This window comes from Geotrypetes seraphini, chromosome 2, assembly GCF_902459505.1.
Source record: "Geotrypetes seraphini chromosome 2, aGeoSer1.1, whole genome shotgun sequence".
Lineage (NCBI taxonomy): Eukaryota > Metazoa > Chordata > Amphibia > Gymnophiona > Dermophiidae > Geotrypetes > Geotrypetes seraphini.
In genome coordinates this window covers 181843301-181864545 of record NC_047085.1, presented here as the reverse complement: position 1 = coordinate 181864545, position 21245 = coordinate 181843301, and the positions used below count along the sequence as shown (strand labels likewise).

Sequence of the window (21245 nt, the reverse complement as noted above, 5' to 3'; positions counted from 1 at the left end):
AAAGAGGGAGGTGGAATGTGGCAGATGGAAGGCTTCAGGGTCAGCTGCAGCAGTGAATAGTGTGACCAGGCATGGGCCTGGCCGGTGAGGGTTAGGCCTGTAAATACCCAGCACACAGACCTTAACCAAGCGGCGAAAAGGGAGAACAGAATGCTAGAAATGATTAAGAAGGGGATCACAAACAGATCATAGAAGGTTATCATGCCGCTGTACCGGGCCATGGTACACCCTTACCTAGAATACTGCATCCAGCACTGGTCACCGTACATGAAGGACAAAGTACTACTCGAAAGGATCCAGAGAAGAGCAACTAAAATAGTTAAGGGGCTGGAGGAGTTGTCATACAGTGAGAAATTAGAGAAACTGGGCCTCTTCTCCCTTGAAAAGGAGACTGAGAGGGGACATGATCGAAACATTCAAGATAATGAAGGGAATAGACTTAGTAGATAAAGACAGGTTGTTCACCCTCTCCAAGGTAGATAGAACGAGAGGACACTCTCTAAAGTTAAAAGAGGATAGATTCCGTACAAGCATAAGGAAGTTCTTCTTCACCCAGAGAGTGGTGGAAAACTGGAATGCTCTTCCGGAGGCTGAGGGGAAAACACTCTCCATGGATTCAAGACAAAGTTAGACAAGTTCCTGCTGAACTAGAACGTACGCAGGTAAGGCTAGTCTCAGTTAGGGCACTGGTCTTTGACCTGAGGGCCACCGTGTGAGTGGACTGCTGTGTGTGATGGACCAGTGGTCTGACCCACAGCGGCAATTCTTATGTTCTTATTATTATAGGTGTTGGTGAAAATATGGCACTATGAAAAAAATATACAGTTCCAGTGGCACCAGTGTCCCTGAAATATATATTTCTTTATTGGCTAGGGTTACCATATGGCTCCAGAAAAAGGAGGATGGATTGAGAGATCCGTGATTTACTTCTATTGCTTTCAAGTAGAAGTAAAATCCGGATGTCTCAATCCATCCTCCATTTTTTGGACTCATATGGTAACCCTATTATTAGCACATAGTTGCTTTTCAAACAGTTCAAAGGAAAAAAACAGTTCCACAAAGCAAAACCCAACAAAACACCTTCTCCCCAACTGGGTTCTATAACAGTGCTGCTTTAGCTCCTTTTAAAGCATCAAAATAGATTTAAAGTTCAGCATAAAAACAAAAACTTTTCTTTTGGCTTTCACAATCACCCGACCAGTTAGGCAGGCTTCCAGTTTGGCCTTATCAGGCTGTGCCAAACTCTCCTTTTCTCTTAGGCTAGGCCAGTGTTTCTCAACTCAGTCCTGGTGTACCCCCTTGCCAGTCAGGTTTTCAGGATATCCACAATGAATATGCATGAAAGAAATTTGCATACAATGGAGGCAGTGTATGCAAATCAAGTTTATGCATATTCATTGTGGATATCCTGAAAACCTGACTGGCAAGGGGGTACTCCAGGACCGAGTTGAGAAACACTGGCTGGGCTAGGCAAATCAATGTCCAAAGACTTCCGCCTGATAAGGTTGAATTTCTACTATAGTCTTATTGACCACTCTAATCAGCATGCAGACCTACCAGATGTCTTTCTGCAACACATGCTATGACTTACAACTTTCCAAATAGAAGTGACATGTCTCCATTTTTCTGAGATTTTTCATTATACTAATGGATAGCTAAATTATGAGGGGGACGCTGAAAAGGTCTCAGCCCAACCAAGAAGAGAATGACATGGATATGGTCCAATCAATGACTGAAACAATGTCAAAACAGAGAATTTTGTTTCTGCAAATTGGCACTTAATGAAATAAGATAACACTCTTTTCAGCCACAGTGGCAAAATAACATTCAGAATTTAGGAAGTTGGTTGGTTGGGCTGAGAACTTTTCAGCACCCCCTTGTATGTTTAGGGCTTCTGTTATTTTGTGCTTATAAAAAAAAAAAAAGTAGGTGGGTTGTTTTTTTTCTTTGAAAGTTTTTAGACTATTGATCCAAAATCCTTTCCCTCTGTGATTTATAACAAAAGAAAGACAAAAGAAAATACAATATCATACAAAAAAAACCCCTCATGAACTAAAATACTCACATACCCTATTAGAAGGAAAAGTTTGCCTTTTTGTAGATGACACCAACATTTACAACAGAGTGGACATCCTGGAGGGAGTGAACAACATGAGAAGGGATCTACAAAAATTAGCAGAATGATTTAATGTTTGGCAGTTAAAATTTAATGTAAAGAAATACAAAGTGATGCCCTTGGGGTGTAGAAGTCCAGAAGAGTATATGCACACACATGAAGATAGTTGTATTGGAAAAAATTCCATGAGCCATGCTCTGTATGTTTCCCCACTTCTTAAACCTAATTTCTAATTGTGTATTTATAGTACCATTTTTCTCTGTAGAATCCCTTTGGGGCTCATAATCGAAAGAGAAAAACGTCCAAAAACCAGACTAAGTCGGCACTTGAATGAACATTTCTCAAAAACGTCCATGCGCCGATAATAAAACCGGGTTTTGGACGTATTTCTAAACGACCTAGGCCTTCATAGTGCCGCTCAACGTCCAAAGCTAAACAGGGCGTTTAGGGAGGCGTATCGAGGGGGGGGAGTTGGGCGGGACATGGGCCAGCTTAGAGTTAGTCGTACAGCATGTATAACCGAAAGTTTAATAACAGAGCCTAGACGGAACTTGGACTTTGTGACTTAAACCATGTAAAACTATGGTCTAAGTTACAAACACCCACCTAAACTCACCAGACAAGCACTGAAAACACATAACACAGACCTCCACACACTACCCCAGTGATCACCAACCCCTCCCCACCCCCATAAATATTTTATTCACAACTTTAAATTTCAGCCTCCAGACCATCATCACCTGGCTGCCTGGCATAGGAAAGCCTAGTCATCCAGCCCAGAGGCAGCTGAAGTTGTCTTGGGGGTGGGTTAAGGACCCATAGAGAGGAGGACCCATACCCATAAGCCCCTGTAATCACTGCATTGATACTTAAACATGTGCACTCCCCTATACACTCCCAAAACCCTTTTTTACTGGCATATAAGTGGCTCCTGTAGCCATAAGGGCTATTGGGGTGGTAGATAAGTGGGTCTAGGGGATTCTGGAGGTGGTTTGGGGGGGCTCACCATCACCTATAAGGGAGCTGTAGTGAGGAGAAGCCATAGCACCCTTTTTGTGAAGTTCACAGCAGTAAGGTACCCCACTATTTAGGAGGCATGTCTGGGTGTGCAGTCCATCACTTTGCAGACCCCTCCCACGTCCCAACCAGGGCTTGTTCTAGGTGTTTTGGACTTGGACGGAAAGTTGGACGGAAATGTGGTATAAAGATGGACGATTTAGTGGCTTTGACGATCAGATCGGCAGGACGTATAATTAGATGATTTTCGAAAGTAAAAAAAAATTGGACATATCTTTCGAAAATGTGTCTTAGGCTCTTTTTAACTTTGGACGACTTGCAAGATGGACGTAACGGACTTAGACATCCCTTTCGATTATGCCCCTCTTTCTGTTCTTAAACAGTACCTTTCCCATCAAAGTTGAATTTATGATTTTGGCACCAGTATATGGCCCTAACAAAATTCAGAAGTGCTTTGACATTAGGATCATGGATTTAAAATACCATCTTTCTGTGGTACAACCAAAGTGGCTTATTCTATTCTGGTATTTATTGTCTGCTTTGTCTTCTATAGCAATTCAAAATGCATTACAAGAGGAAACCTACAGATCAGGTGATGTACGTGCAAAAGAAAACTCAGTCAGACTACTGGATTCTCTTCTTTTGCATAAGCAGATGACATCCAACTTCTGTACCCTTTAAATACAGCAGATCCCAATGAGATAACAACTATAAATAACAAGTTAAAACAAATAAGCCAATGGCTTAAGGATAATATGTTGGCTCTGAACGCAACAAAATCTTCTGTAATGTTTTTCCCATGGAAAAATGATCTTAAATTTTCATCGCAGATACTCCTAGACAATATCCCTCTCCAAATAGTAACTACAATGAAAATATTGGGAGTAATATTAGATCAGGAACGTTCTTATCATGACCAGATTAGTTCAGTGGTTAAAAATTGTTTTTATAAGTTAAGTCTCATTAGATCCTTATCAAAAGTTTTAAAACCTGAAGCTCTTAACATTCTAATACACTCATTAATCATTTCTTGATTATTGCAACACCTTATATCATGGCATAACCCAAAAAGAAAGAAGAAGACTACATATAATACAAAATACAGCAATAAAAATTTTTACTAATTCAAAAAAATATGATCACGTTACACCATTTCTACAAGCCGCACACTGATTACCAATCACACATAGAATAACTTTTAAAATTATACTGTTAACTTTTAAAATTCAACAATCACACGCTCCGATATTTTTGGATCGTCTCTTGACACCGTATTCTCCATTCAGGGCACTTAGATCAACACAACAACATTTACTGACTATCCCTTCTTTAAAAGTAATAGGGACCAGGAGATCTACCCCAGCTTTGGAACAATTTACCAATATACTTACACAATGAACCTTCTTTAGAAAAATTCAAGCATTCCTTAAAAACCTTCCTGTACAAGGACGCATTTGAAACATAGATAGCTTAACTTACCAATCACTAAATTTTTTTAGATCTTAATTAGACCTATGAGTAGGTTGTAAATTTATCTTCTTTTTTCTATGATCATTTCTCCCTTTATATCCCTTTTTTTTGTTTTTCTCTTTTGTGTACCTACCATATGTGTTTTTCCCTAAATGTTTCTTCTCTTTCTTTAAAGATTGTAGTTCATCCCCCTTGCCCTCTGTATCAGTTAGTATTAGAACGTATATAATTTGTATTTAATTGTATAAAAAATGTTTTGTTTTGTCCCCTATTTTTAAAAATGTTTTACGCATTGAAGTTAATAAAACTTGAAACTTGACTTGTATACCACCTTTTTGCTGCTTTGGCATTTCAAAGCTGACATTCAAAGGGGTGGGCACTGGAGGATTGAGTGACTTGCCCACCTCTGGGTGCAGAGGCAGCAAATCAGCCAGTGAGCCACAGCCCTTCCCAAATCCCTGTGCTGTTCCTCGTGACCCTGAGCAAGTCACTTAATCCTCCAGTGCCCACTTCTTTGAACACCAGATTTGAAATGCAATGTGACAAAAAGGCAATTTACAAGCCCCCTTTCCAAGCAGCACAAGCTAAATGCCAAGCCATCCATTTTAATCTTATGGGCAGCTCAGCATTTAGCTTGTGTTGCTTGGCAGCGTGGTTTGATAAAAGGAGGAAGAGGGAGGGGTAGTTATTAGTGAAGTACTAATCGTGAATAGAAACAACCTCATTTAGAAAACCCCCTTGGATATGTCTTTAATAATTTCCTAAATTTCAAATGATGTTGAACTGCTCTAATCTTAATTGGAAGATGATTCCAAATCTTTCTCTGTCCCTAGCGGGCTCACAATCAAAGTTTTTGTGCAATGGAGGATTAAGTGACCTGCCCAGTCACAGTGTGACTCAAACCCAGTTTCTCCTGTTCCTAGCTCATTGCGCTACCCATTAGGCTGTTCCTACACTGCTGCTTTCAGACAGGTGCCTGCTTCACATTGCGTCATACTGTCATAAGAACCAGCTCTGTGGGTGCCTGCACAGTCTGTTTGCATGTATAACATCTAAACAACAAGAGGGGCATAATCGAAACACCTAAGTCGCAAGTTGTCCAAAGTCAGACACAGCTTAGGACACATTTTTGAAAAATACGTCCAAAATATTTTTTTTTCAAAAATCATCTAACTATATATCCAGCTGTCTGATCATCCAAGCTGCTAAATCGTCCATCTTTATACCACATTTTCATCCAAATATTCATCCAAGTCCAAAACGCCTAGAATAAGCCCTTTTGGACACAGGAGGGGTCAGGAAATTGATGGTCTGGACACCCAGACATGGCATCTGAATAGTGGGGTACCTTACAGGGCACTGCTATCAACTTCACAAAAAGAGTGCCCCATAAATATCTCACTAGAGCTCCCTTATAGGTCATGATGAGCCCCCCAAAACACCCTCAAATGTACTATACCCACCTGTCTATAACCCAAATAGCCCTTATGGCTGCAGGAACCACTTATATGGCAGTACAAAAGGGTTTGGTTTTTTTTTGGGGGGAGTGCACATATTTCACCATGAATGCAGTGATTACAGTGGCTTATGGGCCTGGGTCCTCCTCTCCATGGGTCCCTAACCCACCCCCAAGATGACTTAAGCCGCCTCTGTGCAGCTCTACTAGGCTTTCCTATGACAGGCTGCCAAGTGCTGATGTTCTGGAGGCAGATATTTAAAGTTGTGATTACGATTTTTAGGGGGGGGGGTCAGTGATGACTGGGGTAGTGTGTGGGGGTCTGTACTATGTGTTTGCAGTGCTTATCTGGTCGCTTTATATAGGTTTTTGTGGCCTAAGTCACAACGTCCAAGTTCCGTCTAGGCCAGTGGTCTCAAACTCACGGCCCTGGGGCCACATGCGGCCCGCCAGGTACTATTTTGAGGCCCTCAGTATGTTTATCATAAACACAAAAGTAAAATAAAATAGTTTCTTGATCATATCTCTTTAGCTATAAATGACAATATTATTATTAAGACTTAGCCAAAAGGAAAGATTTATAAACTATAGAGTTTTACCTCATGCAAAATTGTAATTTCTTTAATAAGACATTAACTATTTTTTTCTGCAGCCCTCCAAGTACCAACAAATCCAAAATGTGGCCCTGCAAAGGGTTTGAGTTTGAGACCACTGGTCTAGGCTGTGTTGTAAAACTTTCGGTTATACATTCAGTACGACTAAGTCTAGCACGGCCCACGGCCCTCCCAAATCCCGCCCTCAACACTCCTTCTGAAATGCCCCGTTTAGCTCTGGTCGTTCAGTGGCACTGGGAAGGCCTAGGTCATTTGTAAACACGTCCAAAACCCATTTTGATTATCGGCACTTAGGCGTCTTTCGTATATGATCATCCAAGTGTTGACTTAGGCCGGTTTTTGGACGTTTTTCTCTTTTGATTATGAGCCCCCAAGAGTTTGGCTCATAATTTAAGTGAATTTAAAAGAATTTGTTTAAAAGAATTTGAAAGTGTTTGGTGAGGAGGAGGATTTGTTAGCAGTAGGCGTGAGTCTGAGGCTTTTTCTTCCTTCTTTAAAAATATCAATAAAAACATATTTAAAAATACATTTATTTAAAACAAATTCAGTAATTGTGAGCCGAAGGTTTTAATAGCAATCCTTTACTTAGAATAGCTTGTGTATTATTCAAGGGTTGTTGAGGGTGCTTGAGCACTCCCCATATTGAACAAACTCTTTAACCGTGACCAGTGAAGGGAAATTTCCGTTGGGTTTAGCACCCCCAATCATTTTGAACCCTTAGCTCCTAAGCCTCCTGTTACTTGTGCAGGCTCATTCTACAGGAAAGCTCCAGAACTGATGCTCTAATATTGTCCTTTAAGAATTCTTCGATCTGTGATACTGCAATACTTTACCTTTTCTCATTGTGTAAGCCCTTTTGCCTTTTTATTTATTTGAATATTATATTTCCCCCCCTCTTGTGTCTCTAGTTAATATGTTATTTGTTTATTTATCCTAGTATGATGGGTTTTTAAAAAAACTTTGTTTTAACCCATTGTAAACCACCTAGACATAATGGTAGGTGGGATGCTGTCTAGCACTATCTTGCCATTATTGGATTGTTGTTTCTCTGTTTGCACTCATGTTGTGTGGAGTTATTTGTACCGTATTGTTATTTCTTTTCTCTGGAGGCAGAAGTTATAATAAACATATTTGACAAAAAAAACCCCAAACCAAACCTTAATAAACTTGAAACTTGTCTTCCATCCATAAAGCAAATTCAAAACAGGCCACAAAATTCTATTTCTAAGATCGTATTCCTTTATTCAGGCTCTCTTGCAGTTTTTAGAAAAAGGAAGAAATGTATACCAAGTTGCACTTCTTATTAGTGATTCTGGATAAGGAAAGCACGCAGCTTGAAATGTTGCTGACAGTGGAGCTTCCAGTTCCAGAGGTTAAAAATAACCGCTTTTCTTTATCAGGGCAATTTGTCAAAGTGATTCCCTTGGCAAACTGGAGTTGTTCAAAATCCTTCTTTCAATCAACTAAAAGTTTGTGCAGGCTTTTAACTGGGTTAAAGAGACTTTCCTAGAGTTTATGATAAGTGAAGGGAGAAACACGGCACATGATACAGACTTTTCAGATATGCACCAAGTGGTGTCTGATTAAAAAAAGAATCAGATGCAAGGTACACAGACACTTTGAATACACTGCACATACTGTGCTCTAGCTAATTTTCAAAAAGAAAGTGCTAAGGTTGGCTCCCTTGCAAGTGAGCTTGTGTAAAAATATGCACATACCAAGCACCTGTCTGAGTTCAAGAAAGCATGGGACAGGCATGTGGGAACTCTTACGGAGAGGAGGACATAGTGGATGCTGTGGTGGGCAGACTGGATGGGCCATTGTCCTTTATCTGCCCAGTGGCATAGCGAGGGTGAGTGATGCCTAAAGAGGTAGTGCCCCTGCCCTGCCCCCCCCTGCCCTGCCCACCCCTTCCCATACCTTTTTAACTTTGGTATGAGCAGGCACCAACTTACTGCCTGCGTCGGTATCGGCGCTCTTTCTGATGTCACTCACTAGGTTGTGGGTCCCGGAAGTGACGTTGGAGAGATCACCGAAGCTGACATGGGCAATGTGGTGGCTACTTGTGCGGAAGTTAAAAAGGTACGGGGGAAGGGGCATGCACACAGCAGGGAGAGGAGTGGGAAGGGGGGCTGGAGAGGAGGCAGATCGCCTTCTGGGGCCCCCTTACTACGTCACTGTATCTGCCTTCATTTTTCTGTGCTTCTGGCAACAAAGATCAGCGGACTTGTGGCCCATCTAGTCTGCCCAACCAGGTGGCCAGAGCTGTACCTGCTGCTCCGTGCAGGTTACACCCTTCTATGCCTTATTTAAACTGCAAAGGTTATTTACAGTATATGGTAATCTCGTTATAACAGACTTCAAGGGACCCAAAAAAACAGTCCGTTATATCCAGAGTTGCATTTTTTAAAAAACTTTATTTAGGTCAACTTGAAACAACGTTCAATCAATGAACAACAGTCACTGCACAACCATATCAGAAACATCAAGAACAAAACTCAGCAAAACATTGATTTGGCATGAAATGGTTGCAAAACCAGAACAACTAAAAGATGTTCTAAAGCAGGGGTGTCCAACCTTTTGGCTTCCTTGGGCCACATTGGCTGAAAAAAAATGTTTCTGGGGCCGTATAAACGCGCAAACGCTGCAGCAAGACAGAGGAGGGAGCCAAGGTAAACACCCAGGGGCAGCAGAGGCAAACACTACATCGCCCTCGACCAAGACCACTCAAAATACTTCATGGGGCCGCAGGTTGGACACTCCTGTTCTAAAGCATTGTGTTGCACTGTACTGGAAACAAAAATACTCTACCATTTTCTTCTGAGCTGCATTTTGATACTATATCACCGGCATGCCGGTGCATTTTGATACTATATCACCTTGTAGGCGGAGCCTGTATGTCCGTTATAGCTGAAGAAAACTACAGCTAAAAGAGGCTCTGGGGACCAAATTGGTTGTCCGTTATATCCGAGAGTCTGCTATATGCGATGATTTTCTGTATGTTTATAATGGCGCACGGCCAGGACTAGCGTACCTCGTCTGCTATAGGCGAGGTTCTGCTATAAGCGAGTCTGTTATAACGAGATTATACTGTACTGTGCTTTGATTCCATCTTTTTCTATATTGAGATGTTCTGTCCACTTGTAGATGCTATTTGTGCAGATGGGTTTACAGGAGGTAAAAGAGTACACATACAGTACATTTAAAAAAATATAGGGGTAATTCTAGGGTTACCAGATTTTGTCCTAAAAAAAGAAGACACGTGGCCCCGATGTGTTCCACTCTTGTGCCCGCCCTATTCTGCCCCCCAACCCCGGCCCCGAACAAATCCAGTCTTTGTTCATAAGTTCATATAATCCTTTTTCTTCTTCTCTACCCACTATTTTAAGTTCTTGTAAACCGTGTCGAGCTCCATTCTCATGGAGATGATGCGGTATATAAACTTAAGGTTTAGATTAGATTAGATTAGATTTTCAGGGCTGCGTCTGGAGAGCATCCGCACATGTGGCTTTCAAATCCCGGACAAAGTGCCAGGTTTTGAAACCCCATGGGGTCCGGACAGCTTTTCAAAACCCGGTACCCGGTATTGCTTTATAGAATACTAGCCAAATAGGGAATATATGTATGTTTGTAGCTGGGTCCAAGCACCTACGCCAGCCATAGAACTTCCATAAGAATCCTCCCTTAGGCCTATCACTATGACTGGGTCACCCCTCTCTTGACTCTTTGTTTTCTTCCATGTCCAACATAAAACTCTGATCTTGGCACACAAAGGCCCAAATTTTATAAAAGACGCCTAAAGTTAGGAGCCTACATTGGGTGCCTAGCCAATCTAGGCACCTAACTTAGGCCCTCTTTTACTAAGCCATGGTAGAGGTTTCTAATGCAGTCCAGAACTCTAATAAGAGCTCTCGCAGAATAAATCTCTTTAACTACCCATCCCTGAAATCATGCTATTACAAGAAGTTCCTTGACAGAATGTTATCATTCCAGGCAGTCAAACTGAACACATGGCTCGTAAAACCCATACTCGAAGCCACTTCATACGCCAACTTCAGAAAATCTCTGAAGACCCGTCTGTTTAACAAATTCCAATCCCAATTCATGCCCAATCATCCTCAGCTATCCTCTTCCCAAACCCCAAATCTCTAGACCTTAGACTAACTCATGTTTTTCCCATTTTGTAATGATATTCCAACCCAAATAGTTTTCCCCTTATCTTAATCTTTGACTATATACATCCTTTAGATTCAAACCAACTTGGTTCTCTTCCATTTGTAATTGTATCCCAGTTCGACTTGTTTTTTCTCCTTACATCTCATTCTCTGTCTGTATGTATCTTGTTGTAAACTGCTTTGAACTTATGGTATAGCGGTATATAAGAAATAAAATTATTATTATTATTATTAAATTCTACAAGCATCATAAGAACATAAGAATTGCTGCTGCTGGGTCAGACCAGTGGTCCATCATGCCCAGCAGCCCGCTCCCGCAGTGGCCGTGGTGGTCAAAGACCAATGTCCTGCCTTACCTGCGTACTTTCTGGTTCAGCAGGAACTTGTCTTTCTCTTGAATCCCTGGAGGGTGTTTTCCCCTACGACAGACTCCAGAAGAGCGTTAAAGTTTTCCACCACTCTCTGGGTGAAGAAGAACTTCCTTACGTTCGTACGGAATCTATCCCCTTTCAACTTCAGAGAGTGCCCTCTCGTTCTCCCTACCTTGGAGAGGGTGAACAATCTGTCTTTATCTACTAAGTCTATTCCCTTCATTATCTTGAACGTTTCAATCATGTCCCCTCTAAGTCTCCTCTTTTCAAGGGAGAAGAGGCCCAGTTTCTCTAATCTCTCACTATATGGCAACTCCTCTAGCCCCTTAACCATTTTAGTTGCTCTTCTCTGGATCCTTTTGAGTAGTACTGTGTCCTTTTTTAAGTACGGCGACCAGTGCTGGCATCAGAGCATTTAGCACTCTGGGCCACAGTAGAAACTTCTACTGCAGCTTAGTAAAAGGGTGGATGGTGTGTTAATTATTTAATAGGCTTAATTGGCACCAATAACAAACTTAATTGGCTTAAATTAAAATTACTTGGGTGACAGGCGCCTAACTTGGTAGGTGCCTATCGCTTTCAGGTAGGTGCCTAGACCAAGGCGCCTATCAGAATATGAGCGCGGTTAGTGGCGGATCGTGGGCATGTTTTGAGTGTAGGCACCTAAATTGGTCTTGGGCCCCAGTATTTAGGCTAAGAAAACCCTGGCATAGAGGGCACCTAAGGGCTTAATACCTACTGATGCCCAAGTTCAATTTAAGTGCCGCTAGGCGTGATTCTTTAAACAGCACCTAACTCATGATTGTTCCTCTGCATCTATGTTTTTGGCACCGTTTATAGAATCCGGGCCAAAGTGCTACATTCAGGAACCCCCCCTCCTATCTCTCCTCTCAAATCACTCCTTACATTCTGCCAATTCCATTTTCTCTGTTCTGCTTCCTCCAATCATGTGTCCATTCCTCTAAACTTGAATCTGCTTGACAGTCAGCTTTCTCCGTCATGCCCTTTTCTTTGGAACACCCTTATAAAAAATGTTTTATTGGCTCTTAGTATGTCACCTTTCACAAACACAATCAAAGCGGCTCACAATTCTAAAAAATCAAAGAGAAAAGAACTTCAACTAATTAATAAGGGCAGAGGCCTTTCCTCTGGGTTCATAGGGCAGTCTGCGCCACCTTCCAGCAAAGGGATGCTTTTCTGATCTGCATTTTCTCCTTTTTTAAATTTTTTTCCTCTATGATACTGTAGTTCTTTTTATTTATTTTATGATTGTGAACTGCCATTAAATATTACAAGTGATGGGGCTTGATATACTGCTTTTTCTGTGTGGTTATAATCACAAAGTGGTTTACACATTTTAGATAGGTACTTATTTTGTACCTGGGGCAATGAAGTGTTAAGTGACTTACCCAGAGTCACACAGAGCTACAGTGGGAATTGAACTCACAGCCTCGGGGTACTGAGACAGCTGCTGTAACCACTAGGCCACCCCTCTACTCTATTATATGCTGCCTATAAGATAGCAAGCTATCTAAGCGGTATAAATTTTGGTAAGTATTATTCTATCTCTGGCAAGTTCACAATCTTAAGTTTGCACCCAAGGCAATGGAGGATTAAGTCACTTGCCCGAGATCACAAAGAGATGCAGTGGGAATTGAACTCGCAACCTCAGGGTGCTGAGGCAGCTGCTCTAACCACTAGGCCACACCTGCAAGATAGAAAGCTATTAAAGAGGTGTAAATTCAGGTACAGTAAGTAAAAGTTAAGTCACTTGCACAAGATCACAAGACACTGCAATGGGATTTGAACCAGGCTCCCATGTTCCCATGCTGCTTTAACCATTAAGCTACTCCTTCACTCTAATGGCAGGGATACAAGTGCCACTTATAATATTGTATGCTATGTGCACACATGCGAGTTCTGCCCGCGATTTGCCCAGATTTGCACACTACAGTCACCCCTCGTTGTTCAATGCAAGTGTATGTTAATTGCACTGAACTACCACCCTCTCCATGCTAACATGTTGTGTTGCACCCGGATGTGCAGTGGTCTGAACAAATTTCTCTTAAATCATCTGGATTAGATTGTGGGTGTCTTAATTATCAGCAAGCCCCATAAAATGGATCCCTTTACAGCATATTTTATGAACTTTCATGTTTTTCATAGTTCCCGCTTTTCTTCTGGTTTTAATCTCTCTGGTCCAGCTTTTTAATCAAAATTCACATATTTCTTAATGACAATGTGCTTTAAGCAGTCCTGCTGCTATGTGCGTAAGAATTCACTGAGTACAAGACATTCATTAACTGTTTAGAGTAGGGTGCCAGCAAGTGTCCAGTATTTTGTGAAGTGTGAAGGACGCAGCAGTGTTCATCCTGTCCTACACCATGTGTCAATCATCTGTTAGTTCCATAATCCTTGCACAATGTGTGAAAGTTTCAGAAGGAACCTGTTCTTTTAAATATATTTTTTCATTGTTCTTTTCTTTTAGTTACTTATTTCACACTTTCTCAAACCCTGAAATAGCTTTTAACCATTTCTAAATAAGCAACAGGTGTGGGTATAAATCACTGTATTTTTTATCATTGTACTTTTTTAATTGGATTTTCATGGTTTTATATGTCAGTGTTCAATAAATTATTTCCAGAACATCTGTATCCGCAGTTTTTGTTTTTATATAGGGAACTACTAAGCAGGTACTTTGGACTTAAATTGAATTTGCAAGATTATATGAGCTCTAGAAGAGTGAGTACAGTAATTGTCAATGAAAACACACTCACCCGATCTTCCTCTTCTCTCAAGTCTGGCATGGTGCTGATACAGAGGCTAACTGCAGTGATGGCCACAAAAGAGACAGAAAGACAGGCAAAAATCTTTCCAGGGATACCTGAATGAGGGTTCTCCACCATGTCCCTAAGCTTCTTCATACACTGAGCCAACCGGCTACTGTCTTGTAAGGCACATTGTGAGTTGTCCGTCAAGATACAGAGCTCACCCTCGTACATCCTGGTTTCTGCCAGCTCCTCCTCTTTCTGTCGCAGCTTCCTCAGGCAGCACCATTCTAGATTTTCCTCCTCTATCCCCCAGTACATCAGCTCTTCCTGGAAGGACAGGGCACACATCTCCCGCAGAATCCGCAACTTGCCAGCTGCCAGGAAAGTCATGATGGTCCTGAAGGCACAAGGGTTGCGGTCAAAAAAGAACTCATTGCAGCTGACATCATAATCATCACAGACACCCATTATCTCTTCATAATTGTTGCAAGCTTTCAGCTTCCCAAGCCGGGTCAAAGGGCAATCCTCTAATGTGGTCCAGGCAATTCTGTATTTGATGCCACCCACATTGATGATCACATACCGGGTCCTGTCTTCTCGATGCCCCATGCAGAAGAGTTCTTCCCCAGGGTGGAGGAGCTTGGCATTTCTATAGAAGAACCCTTTCTTGGTTTTCACCTCATACAGGTTTTCCAGATTTTTGAACGTAAATGAAGTGAAATCCGGATTTGTTTTTCCGGCCAGCAATGCCATTTCCTGATACATTTGGTCGCTTCATTTAGACACCCAGTCCTTAAAAAAAAAAAAAAAGAAAAAGTTCTTCTGGGTAAAGTTATCGAATCAGTAAATGGGGAAAAAACCACACTGATGAGCCTGAAAAATAAAAGATGGGGGGAGGGGGAAAAGGATACAGAGATGTTTATTTAAAAAAGTGAGATGTTTGATGATACATTGATGAAATTCATAGTCTACCTAATGAAAAAATGGTCAAGGCAGATTCCAACCAAACATTCATAAAACAGCAGGTTAGAACAGGATGTTTACCATGGTGCTGAGTAACAGCAAAACAGTTGTCACTAAATGCCAATAAATACGGTATGTAATAGGGCTCGTTAATTATTAACTACTTAAATATGAGTATGAGCAGAGGAAGGCTGTTTGATTTATTTGGAAGAAGTGTGAGGAACACCTGGGTTCAGACCCCAGTTCTGCCTTTTAGAGGCCCAGTTCCTTCCTATTCTTCTGGTACTCCAACTTTAATTAGATAACAACTGTGTCCATTTCATTCCACATTAGAGGGCATGTGCAGTATTCATGAACTAAAATGCTGTCTGGGCATTTTGACTGTGCTTTTGACAATGTGCCTTGGACGTAAAACTAGTTGAAAGACATTATACTATGGCAATGAATTTAGAAGCCCTATTTGCAATACAAATATATAGATATATGTAGATATAGCAGCACTTCCTTGCTATATTTAATCCACACTGAAACTGCCATCTCAGAAATGACACAATTTCAACATGGACCATCCATCAACTCTTAGAGAGCCATCTAGGAAGGAGGTGTGTCAGGACACTGCAGCATCATGGATGTCTATCAGCGATTATGCTATATAACCAACAAAAATGGACACAGCCAGACTAAAGTCTGGTAGCTTAATAATAATAACGGTTTATATACCACAAGACCGTGAAGTTCTATGCGGGTTACAATGATTAAAAAAATGCTACAAATTGAGTGGAGTTAAAGTTAAAAGCTAGTGATTAACATCTCTAGGGATCAGTTATTATGGAATAAGATTGTGCAGGTTAGTTGCCTAAATACTTCAGGATAATTCATTTAATTATATAATTGATTCAGGGAAGAAAAATGACCATGGTGAGTGGGACATCCTGCGCCAATGAACACCATATTGTAGCTCTGTAAACCCAGACTCAGTAGGTCTAACCCCCCTCCCCCCATAACTGCTATTTATTTATTTAAAAAATCTCTATTCCGCCTATCAACTAGGAAGATTACAAGTTGAACATACATAAATGACACATAACAAAAAAATACATATTAAAATAAAAACAATACTATAATACAAACCCAATAACAGTCAATAAAAAAGTCCTAGGAGATGAATACATCAAAGCAGTGGTTCTTATCAATAGAAGGCTTTAACAAATAGGTAAGTTTTCAGTAGTGTTTTGAATGATCTAAAATTGGAACATAATCTTAATGGTCCATTCAGTGCATTCCACAATTTTGGGCCAGCTAAAGAAATAGTCGATATCCAAGTTTTTTTAATAGTGCACATCTTGGACACATTCAAGTAACAATTTCATTGCATATTGTGAACGCAGATTATGAATTGGAACATATTTTTTCAAGGCCTGGATCAAATACTGTGGTGCTTTCCCATAAAGTACACAATGTATAATTGTCAAGATCTTATACTTAATGCGATATTCAACAGGCAGCCAATGTAGTTGTTTAAAAAGACTGGAGAAATGTGCTCAAAACGGGACACCCCTGTAATCATCTTTGCAGCAGTATTCTGTGCAACCTGTAAGGTTTATATCCTTGATTTTACAATACTCGAAAACAAGGCATTACAAAAATCCAATTTTGGAATTACAAGACTTTGGATTACTATCTGAAAATCCAGAATTGACAGCATTGGTTTTATTCTAGATAGTATTAGTATATTCAACAGATGTGCATTTGGTGGGACTTGTAATATTAAGGGCTACATTGCAGTCTGATCCATTGAACTTTAAAGAGTTGCACCAACATCCAAGTACATGACCTATATTCTATCTGGGGTTGTGTTTTTGCATGGAAAGAACAGCATATCGGCGAATGTTAGCAATAGATCTAGTATTATTGCAAACACACTTGTTTACATAGAGACTTTTCCCCAAGGAACCTAACAGACCAGCAATGTTGTGCTTATGTAGTGGAGTGAGGGCTGACAATGGCATGCCTTTCTGAAGAAATGTCCATGCACAGAATGATATTGAGGCATATGTCTCGCAGGCCACAACAGATTAGGGAGTTCACATATCCTGGCAGAAGGCCCAGAAAAATGACACATATATGTAGTGTGTTAGGTTATTAAGCAGGTGAAAGAGCTGGAAGTAGGGAGATGGGAGTTAAGAGGTGTGCATGATGTACTCTTTGGTGGCCTCGATGTGGTGAGATATGTCCAGGCACTCAACCACACGCAAAATCTCTCATCCTCACTCAACAGTTGGGACCTTCCACTCGCTTTCCATTTGGCAATGTTCAAGAGCTCCTTCCATTTGCATTTCAGATCTTCTGTTTCTCTGCTGCAATGAAAGACAGTGTTAATCCAGTGGCAGATCCCAACCCAGATCTTCTGTCAGGGACAGTATCTCCAAATGGGTTATTTTTGTGCATACCATGACAGTAATAAACTGCACTCCTGCGCAGATGTGCTTGAAAATTCCTTTTAATCAAGTCTGTGGCACCGAAAATGATGGGAATATTTCTATATCTTTCTTTCACATTTTATTGGTCTTGGACTGCATTTCTTGGTACTAGAGGATCTTTCTTCTCTCTAAACAATTCACAGAGTAATCACTTTGGACTGACATTCTATGATCAATGCTGGTCTTCTCTTTTACCACTATGCTCAGTTTCTTCACATCTAGCTATTTATTGGTTGGAATGGGAATGTCCCATGTGATCATAACCTCTCCCTTCTCCATAATTCTCTTAGGGCCATGATCCCAAAATTGTCTTGGTACAGCGATGTTGTATGTTGCAAAGTTTCCAGTGAATAAAATGTGTTACCTTGTTGTGCCTTTCTGTACAGAAATTTTCTGCTATCAGAACTTCATAACCAGTTTACAAAATGAGTGATCATTTTCATCTCTTTCTTACAGAATAACAGATGTCTGTTGTATCAGTTTTTTTTCTATGCATAAGAACATAAGAATAGCCATACTGGGCCAGACCAATGGTCCATTCAACCCAGTAGCCTGTCCTCATGGCGGCCAATCCAGGTCACTAGTACCTGGTGATGTGGCCCTTTGGCTCAAATGAGCCTGGGGTGTGGCAGCCTATTAAAAATGGCCAGGTATTTGGTGGAATGGGCAAACATGAAATTAAAAAAAAAGCAGCCACTAAACTTTCTTACTATTGTTCAAAAGGATTTACTAGTTAGGGATTGATTGAGAAGACAAGGCCACATTTTCCTGAGCTACAGAGATCACATTCCAGGGGGGCCCTCTCCTTTTTAGCAGAGTAAAGTTAGAAACACTAATTGGATACACATGTGTAAATGCATATATGATGAATTAAGTTTTAGTAAGCTATTAAAATATAAGTTAGTAACTAACTATGTAGGAATTTTCATTTAACTACCTTAGATTAGAATATAACTACCTCAAAAATGTATTAAAGGACGTATATAGGAAAAATTAGGTTGTTTTTTTAAAAAAAAGTGAGTTAGCCACTCCCCCTACTATTTCACTGTGAGACAAAGGACTTTGCAATGCACGCTGGAAAATCACTCCGTAGCATGGGAGAAGCAGTTTGGCTTTTTTATAAGGGACACAGAAAGGAGAGATGATTTAAAGCTGTGTGCATTGATATTTTCCTTTGTAAGTATATTATAATATTAGAATTGATGTCTTCTGTATTTTTATTTATTATGATGTAAGCTAGTATTAGAATGTAACTTTTAGGAATCCTTTTGCAAGGGGGAAAAAACCACAACCCTATGCAAATGTATAGAAGGGAGCCTTATATGGTATTAAATATTTTTGACCAATTATATGTGGTCGTCATTTTAGATATATAAGTAAACGCAGCAGAACAGCATTTGAGACCGTTATTCAGAAAATCTGCATTTACACTTCTGACTGTAATGTGTCTCCATTGTACAAATGCCTTTTGAAACAAGATTATTCTGCTGATTTTTAATAAACAATATTTGATTGGAAATATTTGTACAATTATCATTATTCCAGTGCATCTAAGAGCAGTGGCACTGGCAAAAACCAAAAGAGTAGCAACATTCCATGCTACCAATTCAGGGAAAGCTGTGGCTTCCCCCATGTCTTTCTCAATAAAAGACTATGGATTTTTCCTCCAGGAAATTGTCCAAACCTTTCTGGAGGAAAAGTCCAGGAAACCATCTTGTTTATAATTCATTGTCATGGGGTGCAACTATCGATTGCTCATCCTTAGGTTTTAATTAGCATCTCCTTAACTATTCATGTGTCTGGTTTCAATCAATGAATAGTCCGGGGAATAATACTTTATTTCCTGCAACATTCCTGCATTTGCCACTTATTTTTTTTCTTCTTTGCTGGTCTAATTCCTTTAAGAATGTTTTCTCTTCCTTCACAAATTCTGTTGCTTCTTTCTTTTTTGGGACTGGTGGATTCTCACTCATTCTTTCTATTTGTTGAAATGCTTGTCCAAGTTTAATGATGGAGATGAATTCTGGAAGTTTACCTTCATATTGCAACATCTTTGGCTTTTCAAAATCTTCTGCTTTGTGTATGCACTTATGTGTTGACCAGACTGACCAGAGTCCTATGATGCCTGAGGACCTCTTGCACCAGGAGATCCACCTCAGCTGCAGTGAAACTGACCTTTCTGGTCACATTGTTTCTTGGAAGCCATACATTTAACAATAGCAAAATTGTTTCAGTCATTCAAATATAAATATATAGTTATTTTAGAATGACTGAAACAATTTTGCTATTGTTAAATGTATGGCTTCCAAGAAACTTTTCCCCTAAAAAATAGAGAACAGTATTTAGTGGGTTCCCCTCACACACACCCTTCGGAGCCCTTTAAAATAAGGTTTTTGTGCGGCACGCTGCTGTCTTGCGCTCAATTGTCCGCTCCAATTCGTCGGCACTCATTTGTCCGGCGCGCTTATGACTATGAACCCTTTTGACCTGCCTCTCTGCAGCAGACTTCCTGTCAAGAGGGAGGAGGAGCAGGACAAAGTACACAGTGCCAATGCTTCTTTAAACTTTGAGCTGGCCTGGGAGGAGGTAGGAGGGTGGTAGCAGCAAGTCCAGCAGTAAGAATGGAAGAGGGAACATGAGAAGCTAGCCAAGTGAATGAGGGAGATTTAGGGGAAGTAGAGATGATGGCCTGCTGTGGAGAAGGTGAGGAAAGAAAGGGGTAAGGGAGATGCTGGCCACCTGTGGGACAGAGGAGGTAAGAGACGGGAAAGGGAGATGGTCAGAGGAACTGAAAAAAATCTCAATAAACCTGGACGACATACTAAACCAAATTGACAAGTTAAAGAGTGATAAATCACCTGGACTGGATGGTATAAATCCCAGGATACTGAAAGAACTCAAACATGAAATTGCTGATCTGCTGTTAGTTATTTGTAACCTGTCGCTAAAATTGTCTGCAGCCTGAAGATTGGAAGGTGGCCAATGTTATGCCGATATTTAAAAAGGGTTCCAGGGGAGATCTGGGATATTATAAACTGCTAAGCCTGACTTCAGTGCTGGGCAAAATAGTGGAAACAATAATAAAAAATAAAATTGTGGAACACATAGAGAAACATGATTTAATGGGAGAGAGTCAGCATGTGTTAAGCCAAGGGAAGTCTTGCCGCATCAATTTTTTGAAGGTGGGAATAAACATGTGGATAAAAGTGTACCTAGATTTTCAAAAAGCTTTTGAAAAAGTTCCTCATGAGAGACTCCTGAAAAAATTAGAGTCATGGGATAGGAGATAATGTTCAGTTGTGGATTATTGAACAGAAAACAGAGGATAAGGTTAAATGACCATTTTACTCAATGAAGGAGGGCAAATAGTGGATTGCTACAGGGATCTGTTCTGGAACCGGTACTATTTAACTTATTTATAAATGATCTGGAAATTGGAATGGTGAGTGAGATGAGATTAAATTTGCAGATGACACTGTTTAAAGTTATTAAAATGCATGTGGGCTGTGAAAATTTGCAGGCAGATCTTAGAAAATTGGAAGACTGGGCATCCAAGTGGCAGATGAAATTTAATGTGTACAAATGCAAAGTGATGCACATTGTGAATAACCAAAATCATAATTACCAGATGCTAGGGTCCAACTTGGGGGTCAGCATCCAAGAAAAAGATCTGGGTATCATTGTAGACAAAACACTGAAACCTTATGCCCAATGTGTGGTGGCAGCAAAAAAAGCAAACAAGATGCTAGGAATTATTAGAAAAGGGATAGTTAACAAGACTAAGGGCTAGATTCACAAAGCAAACCGATCGT

At 40.5% G+C, this 21245-nt stretch overlaps 1 protein-coding gene across 3 annotated transcripts in view; it reads right to left on the bottom strand.

Annotated features, from left to right (window-relative positions):
* The window catches only part of KCNG2 (potassium voltage-gated channel modifier subfamily G member 2), a 170981-nt gene that overhangs the window by 65757 nt on the left and 83979 nt on the right, over positions 1-21245 (bottom strand). For 2 of the 3 annotated variants that reach the window (XM_033929774.1, XM_033929775.1), the window contains exon 2: positions 13997-14863. In XM_033929774.1, coding sequence (XP_033785665.1) covers positions 13997-14755 — 759 coding nt within the window. In that variant the 5' untranslated portion in view covers positions 14756-14863. The remainder of the gene's footprint in view (positions 1-13996; positions 14864-21245) is intronic. The other variant, XM_033929776.1, reaches the window with a different exon arrangement.